Source organism: Mytilus galloprovincialis, chromosome 2 (genome assembly GCF_965363235.1).
Source record: "Mytilus galloprovincialis chromosome 2, xbMytGall1.hap1.1, whole genome shotgun sequence".
Taxonomy (NCBI): Eukaryota; Metazoa; Mollusca; class Bivalvia; order Mytilida; family Mytilidae; genus Mytilus; species Mytilus galloprovincialis.
The window spans coordinates 9478133-9505051 of record NC_134839.1 but is presented as its reverse complement, the minus strand read 5'-3'; the positions used below and the strand labels follow the sequence as shown (position 1 = coordinate 9505051).

The window sequence follows — 26919 nt, the reverse complement described above, 5'->3', positions numbered from 1 at the left end:
TTTTTTACCAAGCTTTGGAGGTTGATACATACAATCAACCTTAGTTTTTGAAATTTTATTAAAGTATCGACGAATAAAATTTAACAGAATCATTATCAATATTTTCTTGGATATATATTATTTTTTACGTTTTTCTCTTTTGAAAATATGTTGCTATTTCGATAAAACTTTAAAACGGGTGACTTTTTTTGTCTTTTTAAAGTGTTTGTTTGTTGAAAATTGAAAAGAAAGGAAAAGGTCAGATTGATTTTTTGTAAACAATTTGTTTGCTTTTTGTAAGCAACACTGAAAAGTATGAATTATTGAAATAGTGCGAAAACCATTGTATACTGGTTTATTGTTAAATGAATCAATATCATATATACTTAAGAGAGCAGTAATAGTAAACGATCAATTTTTATTCCGGTGTCTTGATTGGAATATCGAGGTCCGGAACTCCTCTATTATATAACAGTTTATCGGAATCTATTACTTTTTTCTCAAATATCTGATTAGTAAGATTGTATGCAGATTTCCGGAGTGAGCAATATAAAAGTTATTCCATTTTCTGATTTCATAGTTAGCTGTTGACAAACAATGGAATTTGTAATAAATACTGTTATACGTTCGAGGAAATGTTGGATTATTTTGGTTTTTATTCAAATTGGAATATTTTCAAAGACAGGTAAGATATTGAAATTTAATCTGCTCTTAGTAAATATAAAATAAATATTTAATTTGTTTGAAATTGATATGCTTCAAGTTGTATTGATGAACGAAGAAGCTGTCTTTTTCAAATATGACTTACGATGCAGTCAACGGTTCATCTGAGCGATTATTAATTGATGCTACCTTGTACATGCCTTTAATTCCTTATTAATTAGAAGAACTATTTATAACTAATCTTTTTTTCTAAATTCAATATTTGTTTTAAACTGAAATTGTAGTTATAACTATATTTGTACATGACCGGATAAGTTCATTATATTCAAATTGGTTATCTTTAAATACATTAAAATCTTCATAATACAAGGGTTTAAGAAATAAAGACTGATAACTTTCGACGCTTACTTATTTGTTTTACTACAAGTAAAAGTTCCTATAACAAGTAGTCCGAGATCGCACTGACGTATTATGGCCTTTCATAACTTGTTTTTAACATGGAACGACTTACTGCCCTAACACACCCCAAAAGACCGTCAGACGACAGGGCAATCTCGAAATCATAATGACCACTATGCTATTAGTAAGACCAATCCAAAAGTTAAAACTTGATGCACACATAACAATTTTTACGTTTGGATAACTAATTTGAGTATATAAACACACTTCACATTAAGCAACTTGACTAAACCAAAAACATTGTAAATTTTTGTCATTTGTCAACTTTCATAAGTGTTTAACATCATTTTGTTAGATTTGGTGTAAATGTTAGATCGATGGAAATCAAATTTTAATTTATTTACTAATTGCCAATACTTTATGCGATCTTGTTTATTGTTGAATAACGCATTTGAACTTTAGCCTCCTGTTACGGGAATTTATGTTGCTGTCTCGTAAACGTATATACCTTTCCTGTTATTCATAGTAACATAGCTTCTAAATAACTGAACTCTATTAAAATATGATGTTACCCAGTGATTTATTGATGGCCTCCGGCTGTTGTCTGCTCTATGATCGGGTTGTTGTCTCTTTGACACATTCCCCATTTATTTCCATTCTTAATTTTATTGGTTGCTTAACGTCCAGCGACAAATAGCTCATGCATTTTCAGACGATTTGACATACTGTTTATTGGTTTCGTACGAAAAAGACAGGAAAAAATGCTTGTACCAATTCATGACCAAGGACCCAATGAGTAAATATTGGTTGCTTAACGTCCAGTGACAAATAGTTCATGTATGTTCAGGGCGATGTTACCTTCTCTATAGCTATAATGGTATCGTACGAAATTGATAGAAAATAAAACATGCTTTTATTAATGAATGGTCAAGTACCAACTGATTGATTGTTGGTTGATTAACGTCCAGTGCCAAAAGTTCATGCATGTCCAGGACGATGTTACCTACTGCATTTTGGTAGCGTATGAAAAAGATAGAAAAATACATGCTTGTATAATGCTTGACCAACTCCTTCTGTGTTTATATGAAGCTCATCAAAGATACATGGCTTCTTATGTTGGTAAGTCAGACTAGCGATTCCTCTAGATAACTTAAAGGTTCACAGATTCAAAAAATGTAAAAGAGAACAAAAATGATTAAAAGTGTTTCCCTATGAGATTACATATATACATGTTATGTATGTTGACTCACAAGGTTGTGGTAACGAATCATTAAAGTATTAAAAAGATGTAAAGAATGTGTCAATTGGGTACACTATGTATAATTTTGTTAGATATTTAAGTTAGTCTCTCGTAATATATGCATCTACACTTTGTAATAGCATGGTAATGCGTGAAAGGGACAAAGGTCATTTTTCTTCAGTTATTAACTTGACTAGAATTAAAAAGTACTATGTAATATATACTGGGTTCATTATAAAAACATTGAATTAAAACGTAAATAATGCAATACATAAAAATGAGAATGAAGAAACTGAAAAATGAAAAAAAGCATTTTGAAAAACAGTCAAAGAGATAGAAGATGTCTTGGGAACAATGAAAGTGATGAGTCAAAGAAAAAGAGTGACCACCTAGACAAAAATAGGAACTCAAAATCCGAACAAACGAAAAAAATTAAACTAATAAAATTAAACAAAAACAAAACACAAAATAAAAAAATAAAAAAATAAAAAGATTACGTTAAGTACTAGTATTATTTTTTTTCTATCATTTTAGGAACAACCTATTCCATAAGACATAGATTCATGGTAAACCCATCAAATCTGCATTTAAAACATAAACATAACATATACTTATAAGTTTATACTATTTTCGTTGATGATAATATAAACGATTTACTCAATAAAGTATAAAATACAGTGCACTAAAATCTCGTACAATCTCATTAAATCTTGTGAGATTTTTAATATCAAAACTACTTTAATTGCGATTGTCAATTTCTACACGTCAGTTGATTTTTAAAGATCTTATTGAATTTTTAAATTGTAACCTTTTATCAGGTGCGTTCGGATGAATATGTTTGGTTGCATTCTCTAGTCCCAGGACAATAGTTGAGCGTTACCTTGATCAATATGTTATTAGATAGTATCAGTGTTATAACAGGCAGCTTTTGATACAGAAATTACGATTATTGTTTGTTTATAAAGGTCTATTGCTTCAATGGTTTTGTCGCTCATTAGTTGCAATAACGGAAAAGCTTTAAGTTGACGTTACAGGTAGAAATAACATGCTATTCTCTTGTGTCTTATTAACCTGATTTAGTTTGGGAAATTCTGGTGTTAAATACGTACTTTTCTATATTATTTATACAATAAATTTAAAAAAAAACAAAAAAAAAAACAACAGTTTACAAAACACAACATAGAAAACTAAAGACTCAGCAATAAGAACCCAATCCGAAATCGAGGGTAAGCAGATTTGTTTGACATGTGGTGCACGCTGTTCTGCTCATGTAAGAACAAACCCGGGAAAAAAGTCTTTAATTCGGTACACATAAATATTAGGTCTTTTTCCGACCGGTTCTAATCCTTGCCAAAGGTTGGGCATATCCTCTGTGTTAACTCTGTGACAGGTTAGTATAGGTGACAGCAAGCCAAAAGTGCTGTCTCTTTCGAAAACATGCTCATTTTCTAGTAGGAGACAAATTAATCCCGACCTTCATCATGGATGGCATCTATTACAAATCAAATCAAATCAAATCAAATATAGTTTATTGTCAATTAAAAACGCCCATTACAGGCAGAATAATCACAATTTAAATTTGGTACAAATGATTACAAAATGATTATAATTATTTGAATACAATTAAATTAATGATTACAACGAAGAAAAGAAAGACACACTAATGTATATTTCTAAAACAATGTACCATGTTTCAACTTTGACAAATACATGCAGTGATCCTAAAAAGTATAGGAATCTGAATTTAAATATTCTGGTTTTTCCCCTGGTGCTTTTATGATCATACACTAAGAAGCTTCACAAATATCTAAATTATGCCTCTGTCTTTTTGACAGTAAAATATATAAATTTACTAAGTTTCTAATAGTTGTTTTCGAACAACATTCAAATTATTAATTAAATTGCTCAATTGATAAAAAATGTGACTATCTTCATTGGACATTAGCCAAATAAATTGTGATTGATAATCTAAATTGTGAAAGTTTTTGTAACTTTTAACTATGTTGGAAATAATGGAAACTCTCTCACTTTCTAAAGATTAACATTTTAGTAAAAAAATGGAGTTCATCTTCCACTTCTTTTTTACAAAGATTACAAATTCTATCCTTTGCCTGAGGTCCCCCTGTATCTACCTCTCTCTATTTCTAATTCTGAATTTTGACATCTGAATTCTCAGATTCCTATAAGGTTCAAAATATATATTTCTCTTAAAAAGTCTGTATGTTCTAAGTTTATTCGCAATATCGAACTCCCTTGAAACTAGCCTCAATATCTATTTAAAGCTGTTCATTTTATTATATGCCGATGATACTGTTCTAATGTCAGAAACAAAGGAAGACCTTCAAATGCAATTAAATTGCTTCAGTGAATATTGTGATACTTGGAAACTTAAAGTAAATACATCTAAGACTAAAGTTTTAATTTTCTCTAAAGGAAGACAGCCTAATAATATTAATTTCATTTATAAAGAAAATGAAATTGAAATAGTGAAAGAATTTAACTACCTTGGACTATTGTTAACAAGATCCGGATCCTTCAATAAAGCAAAGAAAAGACTATCAGAAAAAGCAACAAAAGCTATGTACAACGTTATTAAAAAAAGGGAGGCAGTGTAATTTATCAATTGAATGCCAATTAGAGTTATTTGACAAACTGGTGAAACCAATTCTTCTATACGGATGTGAAGTATGGGGATTTGGAAAAAATGACATTATTGAACAAGTTCATCTCAAATTTTTAAAGCATTTTTAAAGCATTTACTACACCTCAAGAGATCTACCCCAAGCATGATTGTGTACGGTGAAACTGGACGTTACCCATTGGAAATAAGCATTAAATGCCGAATGATAACATATTGGAGCAGGCTGCTTATAGATGAAAACAAGTTATCATCAATATTATACAAATTTGTATATTCCCGATATCACACAAACAATGATGATATTTTATGGATAAAGAACATTAAAAATATATTGGACAATGCCGGATTTTCAAACTTATTTTATGTGCAAAATACAGACCTCACCAAATGGTTACCAAAAAGTATCAAACTTAGATTAATTGACCAGTTTAATCAAATTTGGAACTCAGCTATTCAGAACACATCAAAATGCATTACATATAGGCTCTTTAAGGAACATTTTGAATTTGAGAATTATTTCAACATCATAAATGACCGAGATATATATACACTTTGTAAATTCCGAACATCGAATCATTCACTGCCAATAGAAAAGGGGAGATGGTATAACATTGAAAGAAGTGATAGAAAATGTTCAATATGTACAAAAAGAGATACAGCCCGTAACAGAGTAGTGATCGAATTCGCGTTTCTTTACCGTCAGAATAAGTTACGTTATCGACAAACTTATTTCAGAAGTGACATAATTTTATTTTCTTCATCGACAAAATATTTCATGTCCAACGTGTAAGTTTTCATTGTTTAAGTCGAAGTTTTTTTAACACAGTAAAACATTTTTTATAACCAACCTCTGTCATTGGCATTTTCATTTTAACGGTAAAGGATCAAATACGGGATCTCCGAAATTTCTATCATTTGTTACGAGGAAATCATTATTCCATCGAACATATGTCTTTGTTCATGACACATATAATGAAATACAAAGGAGGCCCAAGACCACAATTAATGATCCCGCTTTTCGTTGTCCGAATATAGTTCCCTTTAATTAAAGTGTATTTTTTCTTTATTTTTTTTTTCTTTCCTTTTCTCATTTATTTCTGAGTTTTTCTGGGTTGGAAATGAAAGAAGAGAGCTGAAATAAACTTTTGGATGTTTTATTTTAACTGATTTTAATATGGAAAGAGTGATTAGGCAAGCTGCAAAAAGGTGATATTTACAGTTTTCGGAACATCTCTTGACTTGTCCATAGGGGTATGGATGTGTATTGGCTAAATTTGTAAAATACAGCAGAGCAATCTTTCTGAATGTTGGATATATTTTTGGACTAGAACTGTACTTTACACACACACAAAAATTGACAAAAAGATTAGATGCATTTTTTTTTAATTCAACAAAACGTTATAAAGAACTAATAGAGAATTTAATTGTGGTCTGTGGCCAGGAGTTGAAATGATCAAATACTTTCGAACTGACGGAAACAAAAATACATAATCTAGAATGTGTGTTCTGTCATAGACAATGGCTTCGTTGTGCGAATCGACGAGATCATGTTACATGTAACTGATCTTAGCTGTAGAAACAGTTGGTGCGACCTCGATAAACTTTATCAATTTAATATAAGCGATAAATATTCATGACTACAATGGTAATGAATTTATTGGAGTCACATCCACTGTTTCTACTGTAAACATGAACTCGTCGGTCAGTGCAATGAAGACACTTTTAAAGATTGAGATTGTTGGTTTATTCTTTACACCTTCGAGGTATTAAAATTATTTCAGTGTTTAAAGTTAAATTTATTTTCAAATCTCTTCTGTTTAAAATTGTCGAAACTTCCGTTTAAGATTTCTGTGGTAAACTATCTATTCTATAGTTTTATAAAAAAATACCCTTTTGTACAAGAATACTTTCTTTATAGAAGTATAGATCTGCTGGTTATAGAGTTTGTTTTATAACTTTCATTATTGTGACGACGCGCTATGAAATTCAGATTAATTTATAAATGAAGCTGTGTATAAATTTTTGGTCTTAAACACAAATCTTTTAAACAGTTCGACGAGTGCGTCAATGTTACAGTAGTCTGTTTACTGTAAGTTAGGCTAAGCTTGGCCCGATTCATCTGTCATTTATGGAAACTAATTCACCACTTTCTGAGACATTCATTTTTATTTCACCATCAGACATGGAGCTACATTTGTAACTAAAGGAAAACTCTCAAATTAAAGAAATTTGACATGATATATACTGAAACTTTCTTATAATTAATTAAACGACTGCTTTTCTTAGATATGTGATTTTTCATGGTCAAAAATTTTCATTTTTAACGGACATTTTGAGATTTTTTATTGTAAAAAAATGGTGTTTTTTAAAGAAATCAACATTCAAAATTTAGAACTTCATGAACATGTACAGGAAGCTGAATTATTGCACATCTATGTACTACTTAAAATTGTACTTCGATCTGTTGCGTCCTTAAAATGTTCTGACCGTCCTAAGATTTAATGTACGGAAATGTTCTCTGTGTGTGCCATTGAAAGAAATAGTTTTGCTCGTTATTTTGTCATATTAAAAAAAATTCTCAACAAAATTTTCCTGTTTAAACTGTACTAGAAAAAAATTTGGCATGTGAAACGGACGAAGACATATTCTAACAGAAGTACAAATACCAGTCCTCCCTTTTGTGTATACATATGAGAAAACATTTCAAAGTTATTGATTGAATTCAAATCCATCACACATACGGTACACATTGTAGTCCGAAAAAATAAAGGACTTCATTCCTATCAAACACCTATTTAATTGTTTACCAGTATATTTCTTTTAGTTTTGGGTAAAATTGTAAAGGAAATAATACTATCAAGACGTCCTTCCATAAATCTTTTTTTTTTTCTGTTCTGACTTTGATGAAATGACTACTTTTCGCCCAATCGAAATGGTGCATGGACATATTTTGTTTCATATTATTAGAATTATTTTCAATATTATCGGTATTAAACTTGATTATCGACACATGAAAGTTTGTGGGCATTGTCAATCTTTTTGACGTTAAAGTACCAATAGTTCGGTCACTACTCAATTAAGTTTGTTCGATAACGTAGCTAATTTTGACGGTAAAGAAACATCAATTCGATCACTTCTCTGTTACGGGCTGTATCGGAGACGAATACCACTATATTTTTGTTTGCCCGGCTTTACAAGATGAAAGAAGAAGATTTATTCCAAATGGACTAATAACAAGACATAACATTTTTACATTCAACAAACTGTTTAATTCACAAAAACCAAAGACACTAAGAAACCTCTGCAATTTTATAAGATGTATTAATAGTAAGCTCACTCCTTCTTAACAACAATAATTTAATTAACATACTTATAGAAAGTATTTCTTTATACAATTTTAGCTTTTACATTTGACTATACAAGTCTATATATATATTCTTTTATATGTAATCTCATCCGAAATTTTGAATTTTATGCATTTTTAATGCATTTTTTATTTTTATGTATACTATTTTTTTTAACTTCTCTGTAACCTTTGTACTTGCATGGTTTTATGAGAATAAACTATCTATCAAATGACATATTTTTTCTGTCATCGTTTCAAGATGAATACCACAACTTATTATACTTTGATTTTAGGAACTATACCTATTATATTTATTGTTTATTTGTTTTCTTTCTGAACTTAAATGAAACATTTGCCACTGGGCGTTTAGTGTTTATAAATAAAGGTAAACCACTTTATGACTTGGTTTATTGGCAAAATATTTTGTATTAATAATAAAGAAGTGCTTTTTTTTATTGGTTTTGGTTTATTTTTGTTGTTGTCATAATGGCCTAATGACCACTGAATAAAACAGAAGTCTAATTACTTATTTTTCAAATGAAATCTCCCGATATTGACAAAACATAGGGCACTGCGTGAGCAACTGTAATACTACAAACACGGGAGATATAATTTGTTCTCTAACCCTGCATTATTTACTATTGACAAATAATAGTTTCCTTTGCCCAAGAAAAATGTTGAAATGAATACATGAACATTCAACATTGCGTCCACATCTTCAAAGGATGGCATCATCAAAACGCACGCAACTGCATAGCAATTAGTTTAATTGCGTTTTATTATACTGCAAAATATGTAATAGATGATCATTGACTGAATCATGATAACAACACAAAGCCATAACTATGTAACCAAAGTGTAATCCTATCTGTTTTAATATAGAATCAACAAATATGTGAATATAGGTCCATATAGGTCTAACAAGCTATATCAAATATAGCATCGCCATCTGTAGTAAAGAGAAGACTATTCAGGGCTCAAGCTATATTAGATATAGAATCCACATGAAAGCTTTATGTCTATACAGGTCCGGGGAACTTTATTGAATATGGAATCGACATAACAGCTATAAGTCTGTAAAGGTTTCAATATATTCAATAAAGAATTAGATATATAGTGAACATAGGTCTGAATACCTGTCGCCAAATGTATACATGTATGCATGTTTTGTTTATAAGAGGGATTTGTGTTTTATAAGAATGTAAATGAGGGGACAATGTCTCAAAGGAAACATAACATATTAATACAAACTAATTACAGAATTAAAGAGGAAAGCGTCATGACACATTCAACAGCAAGTTGTGGTCAATATTTTATTATGATTCCCCTCCATTTAGAATGTGTCTGGATATACTGCATTATTTGTTAAAGTAACAAGTCAGTTAGTGTGTAAAATAAAATATTTATATCACATGATGTTTCTTTATATACATACATAGATAAATGTTTGACATCTAGCAATAAATATTGCAGTCCAAATGTGATGGAAAAGGGGTGATTTGAATGCAGCCTACCGTTAGAATAATAGGGGAATGACCAAACGGGAAAATCAAAACGATTTCAAATTAAAGCAACAGTAGGTAGTTTATCGATGTCTAAAATGAGGCAAGTTCGGTAACAAACATAAAACTGACGGGATCGCATGAACTATAAAAGGGTAGATCGACAGGGTTAGCGTCTCCTTCTATGCATGCATTCCCCGCCATGCGCATTTACACTCAGCGAAATTGTGGAAAAATTGGTTGATTAATATCTAAGACAACGAAAACATGAATTGTCGCAACCGAGTTGAGGCTAAGACATTTTCTTTGTACACTGTCCAGACGATACAGGCAGTGGATTCATTATTTTTCAGTAGCTTTTCAAACAATTCAATAGTATGCTAATGTGTGCAGGTAAATGTCAACTGCTGAAGTCTGCACTAAGACTTAACTGATAATAATTCATTGCAAGAACTTAACTGATCATAATTGATTGCAAGAGAATTGTCTGTACAATATGAAATTACTGCAGTGGAAAGTATAAAAATTGACCGAAAGACTGAAAATGACTTGCTAATTCATTGTCAGTCCTTTAAGAGCGGATCCGATCAAAATGACTGTTTCATGTTAAACTAAAGTCAGTCAATTTCAGTCGTTTTTCATAACTTGGTTGGGGCAGTTTGTATCATTACACACAAGCGATAAACTGATCAGCCAAAATGTTGTACTGCTAATCCGATATCTTTAAAACTAACTTGAAGATGCCTGCGAATGATCGCGGTACAATTGGGCAAGTATAGGAACAAAGAGTTTTTAAATTTTGAGAGCAGTACTTCGACTGAGCATGCGCGTAGGCGATTAAGACGCAGATCGACAATGGTATGCGAATTTGGATATTTTCTTAAACATCGGCGTTTTCTGCGGGAAAAAAAATGTTGTCATAGAAAAATTTAGTAAGTACAAATCACTACATGTTATATACGTCATATCCCAGATATTTCTTATTTTGCAGGGGCGGATCCAGCCATTCAAGTTTAAAAAGGGGGAAGGGGGGGGGGGGGGTCCGGCCAACCCAGGACAAAGGGGAGTTCAAACTATATGTCCCCATTCAAATGCATTGATCGTCCAAAAAAAAAGGGAGTTCCAACCCCCGGATCAGCCACTGCTTTGTATGCCATCAGTGGAGATACGGCTCGATGAAATCGGTCTCATTTTACTTCACCAAATTTTAATGACGTTACGTCAGACAACTACCCGGAAGATGTTTTCTCTTTTTACCTCTTACTTTAATTTGCAGCAAGTTCAGTCTGTCTGCGTAAAAAAGGCGATTAATTTTCTTCTACATTCGAGAATATCAAAACAATAACTTACAACAGACACTTTAAAATATCGACAATAGAATTTAAAATCTTTGAAAATCAAATGAAGGACGTTTGCCTGTAGCATTTATCGAGTGACGAGTGAATTATTGGAATAGTCGCAGACAAAATTGTTTTGATCATTTGTGTCTAGGGGATCGGAAAATCAGGATTAGCTTTTATTCGTTCTTAGGGGAATACGATTTTCCAAAGTGCACGTTGATGATTAATTAAAAGTGAGATGAAATTCAGTGTCAGTCCGACTATAGCAACCAATTATTTGCGATCAAATTAGCAATAAAGTAATTCACCGTAAATAAAGCCATCATATTTGTCGGTACAGCAGAACTTTATCTTGCGGAAGTGAAAAGTTGACCATATAAAGCTGTAGAAATGAGAATATTCATATTGAAAATTTCTAAATACAGTAACCTTTGGCAAATTTTGTTTTGTAATGTATTTTTAATAAATTCTTTCGAGTGTAAATCTTGATCTTTTGCCTTTCGAAATATACTATGAAATATTTCTTTGGTATGCATTTTGTGACTTCCGAAAATCCTTAAAGTTAATATCTTTTAATCAACAAAAAATGCAATGAAAGTTTACACCGGTATCAAATGTTTTTTTTATATACTGAGGAAAAGATCTATCTTAAAAAAGCAATAAAATGACTAAATGAGATATCAATATTAAGTGTTCTTAATTTGTTTTAAGTGGTCTGGGTGTACATAGCTGTTTTTATGAATTATGAAAATATGTTTTTTTTATTCAATTAAAATGTGTTGTTTTCTTCTATCTTGACTTTGGTCGGCAATCTACAGCAAGTTGGCAAGGTTTTTTTGTTAACAAGTACAAATAAGTGAAAGATTTGACCTGTGGAGTATTTGTTTTACTTAATACACGTATTGAACATTAAACTTGTATTTTTCCATTGTCTTAAAAGTTTCTTTTTGAATTTGAAAACACATTTTTTAAACTTTTGTTCTTAAGTCGATTGGGCTTTCATAAGAGAGCGCCAGAAATACACTCAGCCGATATGAATATAAAAAAGGATTGCTTTTAACAACGATAGACACGATATATAAAGTACATGTATATTAAAATGGATTTTCCCATGTTTTCTTAAAGAGAAAGTTAAGTATACATGCGTTCAAAATTTGATCGAAAATATTTTGGTCGTCGGTTTTATATAGATTCAGCATGGCATTCATTGACAAATAAAAAGAGAAATGATAAGTTTAAGGAAATAGGAATAGTCCCTTTTAGAAAATAACAGCAAATATCGAGGTGCAGTTTTGTTTGAAACAACGAATAAATGATAGATTTAATAACTATCCGACTGCTTTTTCCCGAATGATTCCAAATGTGTGCAAAAGTAACTTTTCCTTGCTCATATGCAGACTACATAACTGTCATGATCTGATAACAACAAATACATAAACAGTAATACCCGTCTGTTTACCAGTTTACCTGTATGACTGTTTGACTTATTGCCAATAGACGTAATACGTTCTTTTAGTGATAATTCAGTATAAAAAAGGCAGAAGATATCAAAGAGCGAATAAATCTCATAAGTCTAAGAGAGTCTGACAAAAGCATGGTCCATGTCATTGGGTTGGACATTCTATATCATATCAGCTGTTATAAGTTTCTAAGAAAAACTAAAGTTGAAACTTAACTACAAAGTTATTTTTTCGAAGTATAAATCTAGAACAGAACAAATACATTGTAAATATCGTAAATGGTCAGTTTATTACTTTTGATTATTGTCTGGATGTTGAAGCTAATGTGCAGATAGTAATTGGACACAATTGACCACTACGAGTCTGTTTAATGGGTCCCTACAGTATAGTAAAGATTCTTAAACATGAAAAATATCAGTATTTAGTGCTATTGGGGATAATTTGGTTATTGTGCGTTGTTTCTTTTATTCATTCTCATTTATCGGTAATTAGGCCTATTTACAACATTTAGTAGAAATGGCTCAAGTTGGACATTCAGTCAAACGTAAGATTAAGGAATAGAGCAAATTTACTTATTTAAGGTTTCTTACAAAAAAAATCCATATTATCTATAAACATTGGTGTGGGCTAGATTTCTCTATTTTTTTATAGGAGTATTTAAAAAAGAACAATTCTACTGATAAAAGATACATGTATGATGGTAGCTAAATTTTCCATTTCTTTAAAGGGTGTATCAATCATGTAAGATTTAAGTATTTTTACAGAATTCCAGACACCTTAAAGGGCTTTCAATGTTTTATTTATTAGTTCAAAAATTTTAACAAGGTTTTTGTTTATTGAAAAACCGTTAACTTTTTATGGTAATGCTTCTTTGTTATAATGACTCGGGGAAAATTTAATTCAACTAAATATGCTGGTACATCAGTATCTACTCCTTGAAATTACTTTTTTGAAGGCAACATCGGTTATCTTTTATCGTTAAAGATACTGTATGTTTATACTCTTTTATGAGAACATGACTGTGTTGTCGGACATCTTGCTATGGTGGTATTTCGAACTGTTTGATATATATGTATTTAAAAAAAAAGTAAAATATATTTATCAATTAATGTCTATAGAATTTAGAATAATGACATTATTATTTTTTATGAAAATAAACAACAAGGATAACCTACTTTTTCTACCATTTCTAGATTTTGCTCAGTATGTACATAATCTTACCCACACCGGTAATTATTTTCTGGACGTCTGTATTTAGCAGTGCTGAAATGTGAATTGTCCAGTTGCTTTTCATTATGTCTCGATTTATTGTTGTCATCGTAAATGATAGTTCTATTTACTCTATTTCATCTCATTTTGATATAAGAAATAATTTATGAGACAAAATATCGGTTGAATATACTGTTGCCATTGATTATTTACGAATTTATTGATTGTAAGCATTTGATGAAACAAATAAACATCAAGATACAAATTGTGGACGACAATATAGGTCCATAATGCAATGCTTCGAGATTTTTTTTCCTATTATCTAATTACCAACGTTTTTCTTTCTTATACATTGCAGGTTGTGATATTCAAAACTTCAATTCATTATATTTCCGGGTGCCAAATATGCGCATGTCAAGTCTTCCAGTCATCACCATCAACAATGTTCATGTAGAAGCGTGTGCAGAACGGTGCGTTCGAGAAACTGCATTTGAATGTAAATCATTTGACATTGACAACAAAGTTCAAGGATGTCGTCTGTACAACGATTCAATCGGCGACCCGTTCATTCATCTGATACCATCAACTTATGTTGACCATTACAGAAGTAGGTTTATTACTAGTTGTTATATTTACCACATGCTGAAAAGGGTCATGGACTGTAGGTCAGAGCCGCTGATCCGGTCTATAAAGTTTTAAAAGAGAGGCGAAAGATGCCAAAGAGACAATCGAACTCATAAGTCGAAAATAAACTGATAACGCCATGTCAAAAAACAAGGAAAAGGACAAAACAAGACAAACAACAGTATACAAAACACAACATATAAAAATAAAGACTGAGCAACACGAACCCCACAAAATAAACATTCCAAGTTCTAAGATACTACTAAAATGATAATCTTGAAACAAATATCACAAATCTGTCAAACAAGGTCTTAGATTTGATAAACAATATGTTTTTCTTACAGGATGTTTTACATAAAATAAACTGGCAACAAATTTAAAGTACTAGTACATATATATCCATGATATGTTTCTGAGAAATGTTTATCCATTTATAACTTTATTCAATGTGATTATTATTTTTTATTGTTACAGCTGCATATGAAAAGCTTTTTCATCGACTTCCAAATCATATAGTGACAGTATCACATGATAGAAAAATATCCGGGATAGATGTAGAAAAATGTGCTCGTCGATGTGTTCTAGAAGTTTCATTTAAATGTCAAGGGTTTGATTATGAAGTTAGACTTCAGAACTGTTGGTTGACTTCAAAGACTCCAGCGGCTTCCGGAGGAGTGGTAATACAATATGGAACAGATTATTACCAAAGAACATTCGGTGAGTAATATGTCGATACGCCATTGGGCCGCGAAAGGGTGACGTATTCATGACGGTAATACATTTGCAGAGGTTATACTCTTATCTTCTCCAGCTTTTAGTGGGGTTTGTGTATTGCATACTATTAAATGTTCGGTGAATGTTTTGTATGGTGTTGTTTATAATAGGTATTTTTCGGGGTTTGTTTTGTCATAGAGTTGTCAGTTTACTTTTAACTTATAAGTTATGAAAGTCCTTTTTGTCTTTCGTTTTAATCCATTCTGAGGATTTTTGCTATCATACAGAACAGATATATCTAACGCTCGATAGAACAGCAACCCATTTATAGATATTAAAACTTACCTTTCAGTGCAACATACAGTACTACTTCTAATCATTAAGATCTTTAAATGAAGATAACTAGAATGATTTAAGCGCAATAAAAATTCGCAGTTGGAGGTTCTACGTTTTATTAATTTTGCCAAAACGTTTGCTCTTTTAACTCAAACTTATTTCTTAGCCTTTTAAACTTCTGCCTTTGATAATATTAGAAAAAGCAGCAAACAAAAATCAATAACAATTTAAAAAAATAAAGAATAAACAAATCAGATTACATGCTTTTAAACTAGTAGGGAAATTAATTTTGAGAGCTATAAATGTCTTTATGCGTATAATATCAACGTCAATACATTTTCATCAAAAACGTAACCATCAACATCAAACAACTTCATTTGTTTATTTTAATTAATGAATTATAACATTGTATCTTATCTAACTTATTCTTGGACTTTGTGTGTTTTCTGCTCTTTGGTAGGGTTGTTGTCTCTTTTACAAATTCCCCATTTCTATTCTTAATTTTACTTTATTTTGTATATTATTAAATGTTGTCTTATGATGTGTGATCATATCAAAAGGTAGGTCAATTTTCCTTGTATTTGTTGCACTCGCATGCTCAAAATCTAAAATTTGCCAAATGCTACTGGAAATTGAATATGACAGAGTCTACATCATAAACTTAAAATAGTCGTTCACAAGTCCACAAGATATAAAAATGCTATTGACTCGTTGACACATTCCCCATTTCCATTCTCAATTTTATTCAATGCAACATTTTGATATTTAAGGCACCTTGCTTAAAAAAATAAATTTCGAATTCGAGAGACAATACAATTTTTACTTTCAACACAATTTTGGCTTCAGTTTACGGTGTAATTTTTATAGACCTCAAAGTTTACTAAAACAGTGGCTTTCAAAACTGATGGTTGATGTCTTTTCTTAAGGCTTTATTATTTGGAGGTCTGTTCAAAACGAATCCATAACATTATTAGAATCTTAAAGGACACACATTGGGCTGCGATAATACATGAATATAAGACTTTTTGAAAATGGCCCAGGTTTGAAAAATAAGTCCATGGTTAATTTAGCCATACCTCTAGTCTGACAAAATATAACAATTGAATATTATTGCTTTCAGATGGACCGTTTGAAAATTTCATCAATTTTGGATATGGAACATTACGCCATCTTGAAGTAATACACATCTACAACAAGATAATGCTTGGAGTAAATTTAGAACATTGCGCTCAGTTGTGTTTGGTTGAAACTGGTTTTACTTGCTCTAGTTTTGACTACTTATTTAATGATAAATCGTGTCACATGAGTCAATATATAGCTGCCAATGTCCATGGTTTACAGAATGATTACTCGGAAGAATCAAAATCTATGCATTTTGAGGTGAAAGGTAAGTTTACAAAAACTCACAGATAACAAGCTTAATTATAATTGTTTACACTAGAGTGACTAGACCCGTGTTTCGTCTTTAATAACTCATCGTCGACGCTCGAATGATAAAAGCTAAAACGTCAAAACTAAAACAAAGTTGAGAAGTGTTTAGGATCCGAAAAGTCTGAAATGTTTGTCCAAATACAGTTCCATAAATGTCCACCTGTTTAATATTTACATATATTTACGTAAAAGTAGCTACTATAGACGGTATTCAGATATGTCACAAGATCTATTCGACTTTTGAAATCACTCGTTCGCAAACAATTTATATCTATAATTATTTTTTACTATACGATAACCACCACCTCATACAAAGTTGACCGTAGACCTTTTCTTTATTAGATTATTTGTTTTATCTTAACGAGGAGCTTTGTGCCAGCCTTTTTTCCTATTCTTTCATACAAAGTTTTCTTCAAATCTTCTTTTCATTACAATACTAACAAAACAGGATTAATTTTTCCCTAACGTGTATTTATTGATTTCGACATATCAACGAATTATACTTGCCATCAGCAACACGACGACAATCAGAAATATTGCAGTAATTCTTACCTTTCCGAAGCAGATAGTGTCACCCCTGTTTTTTTCGTGTTTTTTTTTTTTTTTTGCTGTCAATTCAAACATTTAAAATTGGAATATACGTTGGTACATTTTTAATGTTCATAACTTAACAAAGAAGGAAAAAAATTAAACATGTCAAATAATTCAAGGTAGTATACGCCAGTAGACGTTTCCACAAATATATAAGAAACACGTACTAACATAAGCTTAATTGTAGTTCTTACTTATATATAATGATCTAGACTCAATAAAAGTAGGTTTATAGCTTATCGTATTCTTCAGGGTATCAATTAGATAAAAGCTGACGAAATAAATAATGACTAGGCTCAATAAAAAACATAAAAATTTTGTGTGATGCCAACCTTATAAGGCCAAATAAAAAGATATGTGTCGTTTTAGTAACCCTACCGTCCCTACTTTTTCGGCTTAAAAATAGCCTACCCGAAAGATTTTATTGTCATTTTTCATTAAGCACTGTTAAATTCAGAATTGCTCCCATAGACTCAATGTAAAAAAAACATAAAATAAAAAAAATCCCTACCTACCTACCCTAACTTTTTTTCAGATGGAACTGGAACCACACATACTTTTTTACATATTTACAATACATTGTGTTTGTCCTAGAGAAAATACAATTGAAGCAAACGTCTAATGATTTTTATTTTTGTGGTTCTGAGACATTTTTATTGTCCTTGGTTGGAGAATCTACATTTTTGTTAGCAAGTGAGATGATAATTGAATAGGAGACGTACACTTACAGTTACCAAATAAAAATAATTTTACAGTTAATTGAAGAGATGATTATTATAGCGACACAAGAAAGCAAACGTAAAAATATTTTTTTTAACGGAAATTAAGTTATTAAAGCCAGATATTTTTTCTCAAACTCAAACGAATATTCCACGACCGAAAACAAGAGAACTAAATAAATTTTGAAATATTCTTCTTTCAAATCTGCTCTACAATCTTGAAGGTTACAAGTACCAATCGAATTGGTTCTATAAAGCCGTTGTCGTCTTGATAAAGTCTTGTGTCTCATTAATTAAAGAAATCTCGCTCAATTCATTGAGAATTACTCGTGCCAACAGAATGAATGAAGACCCTCTAGTTGATATTGGCTTATTCATCATACTGAATCTTTATAATTCAATACCCCCGAGAAGTAGAATTAATTAAACTGGTTCGCTGTTGAACACAAGAAGATACAACAAGTAGAAATGCAAAGTGTTTTAACAATAATCCCAATGAAGAATATCATGTGTATGCAAAGGATTAACCCCAAGATTGTATATTCTCATTATATATCTCAAAATTCTGATTATGAAATTTATGTTATTAATATTATTTGGTGTTTTTATTGATATCTGTAATAAAATAGAAATGTTTTTCTTCACAAAAAAAATTTCCTATTGAAATATTGTAATTGTATAAAAATCGTTTATAATCCTCAGATTAAAACTTTGAGCTAGTTTTATGTCTCACGAATATTCTATAATGATACTTTTATTTATTTTTATTGTTTTCTTTTATTACTCTGGAAAATTTAAATAAGTTATGATTATTGCAGTTTTGGATTAGTATTATTTAAGAAATAATTCATGGAAGCCATATATTTGTTGGAAATTTACACATGGCCTGGGCCGTGATATTCGAATTTTATCCTGAGCGTTAGCGAGGGATAAAATTAACGAATATCACGGCCCAGGCCATATGTAAATTTACAACAAATCTATGGCTTCCATGAATTATTTCGATTCTAATAGGACAAATACGATCATTAAAAAACTGAAGCGATGATGGGTATACCGTGTGTGTGGCTGTTCTATTTTACCCACTGTTCGATAAATGTAAAACAAATTTAATAAACCTGCATGAATGATTTCTTAACTAACCGCTAGAAAAAAAATGTGATTCCTTTTGTTGCTTCTCAGTAAACCCAACATTTGCAATTTTAAATTTACATTTTTTATCGTAAGCTACCGTCAAATTCACTGTTGACATGTTGTAACCAAGGAGCCGCCATGTTGACTTGCTGAAATCAGTAAATGTGCGAATAATGCAATAGAACAGAAAACAAGCAACACCTACCTCAATAATTTGTTTTAATGCAATTGTATCCGAGTTTAGAAGGTAAACGCAATGGAAAAACCTTCAGCTTTGACGTTTTCATACGTATGACGTCATGTTTTGAAATGACATTAATGCGCCAAAATCATTACTGGAATTTCGCGGAATTTTAATTTATTTTGTTTTTGTCCATTTTTCCGTTCTCTAATGTGTAAATTCTTTTTGTTATGCGTCAGAATCAGAATAAATGTTCTGTAGGGTTTTATTCAATTGTAATTGTTAACACAGCGAAATCCACAACCGTTTACACATAGGTTACGATACATGTGGATTTACGTGGGAGGCATATTTAAACAGCCATTTTTGTACATCTTGGAGTCTGCGCTAAGTATAGATATATCGAGAATTTTATCACGGTGTTGTTTACAAAGCGAAAGAAGCACGTCATATTAGAATTGTCTTTTAACAATGATAAAAATAAGAAAAAAAGTTTAACCCACCAAATGTTTCATTTACCTACATTTTTATATACTAATCAAGTTTAAGATATGAAATATTTTTCTTACGACTAGTCGGGTTAATGTAAAAGGGGCATGATCTTCAAAAACGAACAAACGTGTATAAAAATGCATGAAATTTTTTAACCATACTACAGATATGGTTATTTGACTACCTTAAGTCTGAAACAACGTCTGTAGTAATTTTAATTTTTGGTTACTAGTATCATTCGGTGTTTAATGCAGATATCTTATATAGACGAAACGCGCGTCTGGCTAAATTATAACCCTGGTACCTTTGATAACTATTTACACCACTGGGTCGATGCCACTGCTGGTGGAAGTTTCGTCCCCGAGGGTATCACCAGCCCAGTAGTCAACGCCAAAACACTTCGGTAATGACATGAATATCAATAATGTGGTCATTTTTATAAATTTCCTGTTTACAAATCTTTGAATTTTCGAAACACTAAGGATTTTCTTATCCCAGGCTAAGATTACCTTAGCCGTATTTGGCACAACTTTTTGGAATTTTGGTTCCTCAATGGTCTTCAACTTTGTACTTGTTTGGCTTTATAAATATTTTGATATAAGCGTCACTGATGAGTTTTATGTAGAAGAAACGCGCGTCTGGCGTACTAAATTATAATCCTGGTACCTTTGATAACTATTTGATCTGTGAATTGTTTTCGTCATAACTTTTTTTTACTCGGGCCGATTAACAGCTTTGTATAAAAAGTAAACATAAAATATACCGATCTCCAAGGAAAACTTAACTCGGAAATGCACTCATCAAATGGCAATCTAAAAAGCTCAAACACATCAAACGAATTGAAAACGGCTATCATATTCCTGACTTGGTACATACCTTTCCTTATGGTGAAAATGTTGGATAAAAACTGGATTACAGTAATAGCTAGCTAAACCTTTCACTTGTATGATAGTCGTATAACATTACATCATATTGACAACAATGCGTGAACAAAACAAACAGACATAATAGGTAAAAATATCAAAAGTAGGGGTACAGGAGTCAATATTATGTTATAATCTTGTTTTAATAGATAAATGTCCTATTGACGCTAAGCTCCATCTCTTTAGCAAAAGACATCGGCATATCATAACGAATGTTTTCGCCTCTTAACATGAAAAATACAAGTACAAATTGTGTTATTTATGTGAATGACACTATTAAACTTTTCAAATTTTCGATATTTGAGTCTGCAAAGATCAAATGTTAAATTTTCAACATAAAGTTCATTTCAAACAATAATGGCAAACCATTTTATTGCGTCTTTTATTTGTCTTTTGTATAGCAGATAAAAGGCTTCAAGCAACTATTTGCGTTCTTTTTATAGATAATACAAAAATCAATACTAGAAGAATTTATTTAGTTTCCAGCTGAAAACATCTTCAATTAATGCAGATTGAAAACTTAATTGACAATATAAGAGATGGAGACAGACTTTTATTAACAACAATGTGTTTATGTCATCTTAACCAAACATGCCTTGTGTTGAGATACTCAACCATTTATGTGTTTACCAAAAATGTCAATCATCGTTCAGTGAACAGTCATCTAATAACAAATCTTGCTACATTACCTGACTTACAAACACATCTTGGAAGGGTTTTAATTCAAAACCACGTTCTCAAATATATTTGATCGAAATGAATTTCTGCAATTCTGTTAAAGGACATTCAATTTGTGAATGATCGATATTGAAATAAAACGATAGTGCACATACCAACAACAAAACACTAGTTCAATTTGTATTTGTATATTTGTAAATTTTTTAAGCGTTAGTTTATCTTGAGTATCATGGTAAGATTTTACAGCGCGGTTTTTATTTGTCATATCAGGTTTTTGTACGTTGTGATGTTCTTGTTTCCGTCGTTTGGTACACCGTAGATAATGCTATTGTAAATAAAGGCAACAGTAGTATACTGGTGTTCAAAAGTCAAATCAATTGAGAGAAAACAAATGTGGGATACAAACCAAAACCCAGTAAAACACATACGAGTAAAACAAAGGAAAAGCTGGAACACTGAAGTGCAACAAAAACAAACGCCAACATATTATTACACATACACGAATGACCAATAGCTATCACGAAGGTCCCAATGTAGTTTTCTTGCTATTTTATAACAACTGACATTTACCTGAGTTGTTACAGGACATTAAGCCATATCTCCCTCTTCATAACATTATAAAAAAAAAATATCGCTAAAACTACTACATGCTAGAAATGCTGCACAAACACACGCACGAACATTCATAACAGGGACACGTTGGAAATTAAGGTGTTGTTTTACTCCAGGGTAACGACTGAACTGATCAATGGAACATACAATAGAAATATACCAGAATCGTGTTGAAATTAAAGAAATTTTTTTTTTCTTCAATATTTTTCGTTCCATATATATATACATTATTCCGCCAAGCACGAACAATTGACCTTTATCTCTCTTGTTAATTGATTTGAAGAGGTGAAGAAAGTTTATTGTTGCTTAATATTCTGATTTAATAATACATCTTCAAGCCGTTTCCTTTACGCTATATTAGTTGGTTATTAGCTGCATGGTTTATTCTCTATCATTTTATAGACATCAATCATAAAAGTCATCTTATTTACCGAAATGTCAACCTCTGACAAAACAAATGCAAGTTAATTAATTTCTCTGCCCGGGAAAATCGTTGACCATTTTGACGATGATATATATGTGATCTTTGATAGACTTTCCTTTAGCTTTACATCTTTAAAGATTAATGCGTTCAATACTGCTACGTAAAAGAAAAGTCCGATCGAAAACAAGTTTATTTACATAAAAGATATTATACTGGTTTGAGAAAATTATCTGTTATAACACTTAGTTAGAAAATGAAATAATGAAATCGCCCATGTATTTTTCTCGCTCTCTTTTAAGAATAAAAGTAAAATTTTAAGAATAAAAGAGAAACATTAATTCCGAGTCCTCACAACTTTTGCGCCTCTGACTAGACCCAAAGAAAACGATCAACACTTTTATTGCAGTTTTTCTTCTCAAAGTCAAAGGTGCCTCACAAGTCTGTACAAGTTCAAGTGAAATACAAAATGTATGCTATTCCAAAACCGGACCAGCTATAGTGTGGTATTATTGATATTCTAGTTAAGAATAGCTTTTTAATGGTATTGTTTTTAAGAAACTGATTGGTATTATTTTTTTATATTGATTTTGTTTAAGTAAAGTGTAAAAAGAGTTTATTTTGAAATTCTTCTCTTTTGTATTTGCTGTTTCAACATAATAACCCATATCGACTATTAACATTTTCGAGGTATTCTTACTTTTTTCACCCAAATGATATTGGAGTTTTTGTCCCTAGTTGTGTATTATTATGATGGTGTATTGTTTGCTAAGATATTAGTGAATTTACCCCTATGTCGTTCCTAATGTCACCGAGAGTGACAAAAAGGCAGATATTGACTCTATAATTATATCCTATAATTCTCTTTCATTAACGCCGTCTGACAGAATTGATTTATTGAAAATGTTAGACTGTATTTACTTATGGTCGAATGGTTATTCCTTAGAAGTCTTTGGGTTATTCCCCAAACTAAAGTTCGAATTTTGTGGCTAGCTGAATTGATTAATAAAGTTTTGGCTGGTCATTTGAGGTGAATTGATGTGATTTATAAGCAGTTTTTCCCACTGTAGTTTTACCGAGTTTCCCAGACAGATTCTTGAAGGATTTACGTCTTATATGTAAATCATCAGTAACACATGAGATAAGAGTATTACTACAAAAATGATATTCGATATAGCTTTTGCATGCAAGATGTTTACACTGTCAAAACCTTGTCTAACAGTCATACAACCTTTGAATTTAATTATAGTTCTTAGACTAAGCCATCAACCATTTAGATATACGACTTGATTTTAGTGTTTCGCGCACACATTATGTTACTCCTAGAACTGATTTTATTGTATTTTAAGGTTATACTCACGTTGGAGTTCATACATTATTTTATCTTCTTTTTAGCTTTTCTTCATCTATGACTCTTAAACTAACAAAACAGATGACATGTCTATGTTAAAGGTACATTGTGCATAAAAATCATTTCACCCTGTGTGTTGGGTTTCAATTGTTCAATCTATAATTTCCTATATAGTAGTTTTCTGGTTGCGTTTTGTTATTTTCTGTCTTGCTTTGAAAAATAAAATATATTTTGTTGTGGTTTTCAGTTGAGACGTTTTTTTATCAATTTATTTCGCAGATGAGTATTTGGAAAAGTTTTATCCAGCGCCATACTCAGCAATAGTTGGACATAACGAGAAAACAATATCACGTATTACACCAAGTAAATGTGCCCGGATGTGTCTGATGGAGAGAGAATTTATATGCAGATCATTTGATTATCAGGTAAGATAGATATACTCAACTGTATAACATAAGAGAAAACAATGGATGAGAATGCAAGGGAGATTTAAAATGAGGTACAGGCATACACACCACTACTCTTTATGATCGGTAAAGAGTTATCAAAGGTACCAAAATTATAATTTAATACGCCAAATATTTTGACAATAACTCGTTTACGATTCCAATACCCTAAATGGAACTTTGAAAAGGATAAGCAGATGATAATAAATAACAAAAAGAAGATAAATAGTAACCGGCTTCAAATAATATATGAGCCAGTCCATGCGAAAAGGTACAAAAAGTCCTTTTGGTAAACTTTACAGGACACGTTATCAAAGTTTGTTATAGTATTTTTGAAAAACGATTTTATCCGAAAAAAAATTACATTAATGTAAACATTCATAAGATTGTCAATTCTATCCCGAATTTGTCAACTAAAACCGAAAAAGACGTAGAAATATCTGCATTTTTGGTATTTGAGCAAGTGTAAAATCATTTGTTCCCCGGACTAATGCTATACCGACCAGAAACTACAAAAAATTATGAACCTACAGAGACAAAAGTCAATAATTTCCGTCAGTTCTACAGGTTTAAAGAAAGAAAGACAACATTAAAACATGAGGGAAAATGCAAAAACTATGACATCTTGTGTTTTAGAAATTGAAATTTAAGTTAAGTTATTTAATATTAAGTTATTTAATATTATATAAATCAACCTTAGTTGCACGGGATTCGAACCGTTGCCCGGTTTGATTGCATTGATATCCGCATCGTAAGCGAGAGCCTTATCCCTACTGCTACCAGGTTTAACGTTATCGATTGGCAAATCAAGCCATTTAAACTGTACTTTGAAAATGATTGAAATATATGAAATAATTCACTAAAAATCTTGATAAAACTAGGGGGGGTCTCAACACTCGCAGGTGCGTGTAGCTCACAGCTTGATGATATGAGGGAAGGTAAATGTGTTTTATAAATAACAAGTCTACTACCAATAATTATGCACACTTTTTAGAATTTCGTAATTTTTTCGTTTTTGTACCTTTTCGCATGGACTGGCTCATATTGTTTACAACTATTTTGTTTTCTGATAACGCTATAAAAAGCTAGAATCGGGTGAATATTTATATTTCGGTTATAAACAACTATACAAGCGCAGGATCACAATGAAACTTGTTATATACTAATTTCTTGCTTAAACGTCAATCATGGTACATAGACTGACTAAATGCGTTTCTCGCTATACAGCATATTTAGTATTAATTGTTATAAAATGATTGTAACAACGCATGTGTCATTTCGTACTGTTTATGACGATGTTTTACACACTTCAAATTATCCCAAATATATTGTTATCAACATTATTATTTCATTTTCACATCAAATGTCAAGTTTAAGATCGATGAAACCACAATATGATACAAGGTTGGTAAAATAAATAGCTTAACGCATTTCAAAGTCAAAATACTCTGAAAATCATTCAACGATTTCGGACAATATAGACTTGTATCAAATAACAGATTCATATCAACAAGAACTTATGTGCAAATTGATAAAATGTCACCGTAGTTGCTACTACAATTTCTGATACAGCCTTTATTTAAGTCGATCATATCTGCATTCCGACAAATGTTGACACCACCGATAAACGATTACACCGCATATGAACAAGCGTGAAGACCGCAGACGAATCATATGTTCTGATCAAATTGAACAGGTCTTTGAGAATGTATGATTGTTTCATTGATAATGGATTAACAAAGCTTAAGAAACACAAAAGTGACATTGTTTGTAATAGTGCTCATCGGGTGCAGTAAAATTGGTACCGTTTAAGTTTGTATTTAATTCAAGATGTTGTTAAATGAATGCTCTGTGGTCGGGTTGTTGTCGCTTTGAAACATTCCCCATTTCAATTCTCAATTTTATTTTAAGTCTTTCTTTTGAAATAGAACAATATGTTTACGACTTTGAAGAAATGAAACAAAGGATTTTTGTTTCATTTTGGTTTCACACAACTGACTTTTGCGTACAATTTTTGCCCGAGTCCAGATAATCAAATGGTTGCTACCTTGGGTGAATAGTACAAATTAGTGTTATCTGTAACATGCTCTGATATATTTGCTTTCTGTTATAGATTCAAGACGTCAAATGTCTGTTGAGTTCAAAAACAGGAAGTGACGTAGGTGGTCTAACTTCACATGGTCATGCACAGGTACACCATTTTGAAATGAAACCTTATTTAGGTAAGAATAGATAACTGTTACGCGTAAAAGAATTATAAAATCAAGTTAGCTGGTGTAGGGAAAATGGTACTGCTAATATTATTACTTGTCATATTGAAATTGTTTTTGAAAAAAATAAGTATTCTTAGAATTAATTAAAATCAGATAACTTAAAAAGATCAAATATAAAAACCAAACAAATTTAACAACTAAGTTTAACGAAAATAAATACAATTGGTCATCTTTTATTTTAGAAACGATACAATGTCATACATGTTTTTTTTTA

General features: G+C 31.2%; 1 protein-coding gene across 2 annotated transcripts in view; it reads left to right on the top strand.

Moving 5' to 3' along the window:
* Positions 1-305: 305 nt before the first annotated feature.
* The window catches only part of LOC143062837 (uncharacterized), a 40954-nt gene continuing 14340 nt past the window's right edge, over positions 306-26919 (top strand). Inside the window, exons 1-6 of one of the 2 annotated variants that reach the window (XM_076234647.1) lie at positions 306-664; positions 14138-14386; positions 14878-15120; positions 16574-16840; positions 24266-24411; positions 26546-26654. In XM_076234647.1, the coding sequence (XP_076090762.1) occupies positions 577-664; positions 14138-14386; positions 14878-15120; positions 16574-16840; positions 24266-24411; positions 26546-26654 (1102 nt within the window). In that variant the 5' untranslated portion in view covers positions 306-576. The remainder of the gene's footprint in view (positions 665-14137; positions 14387-14877; positions 15121-16573; positions 16841-24265; positions 24412-26545; positions 26655-26919) is intronic. The other variant, XM_076234645.1, reaches the window with a different exon arrangement.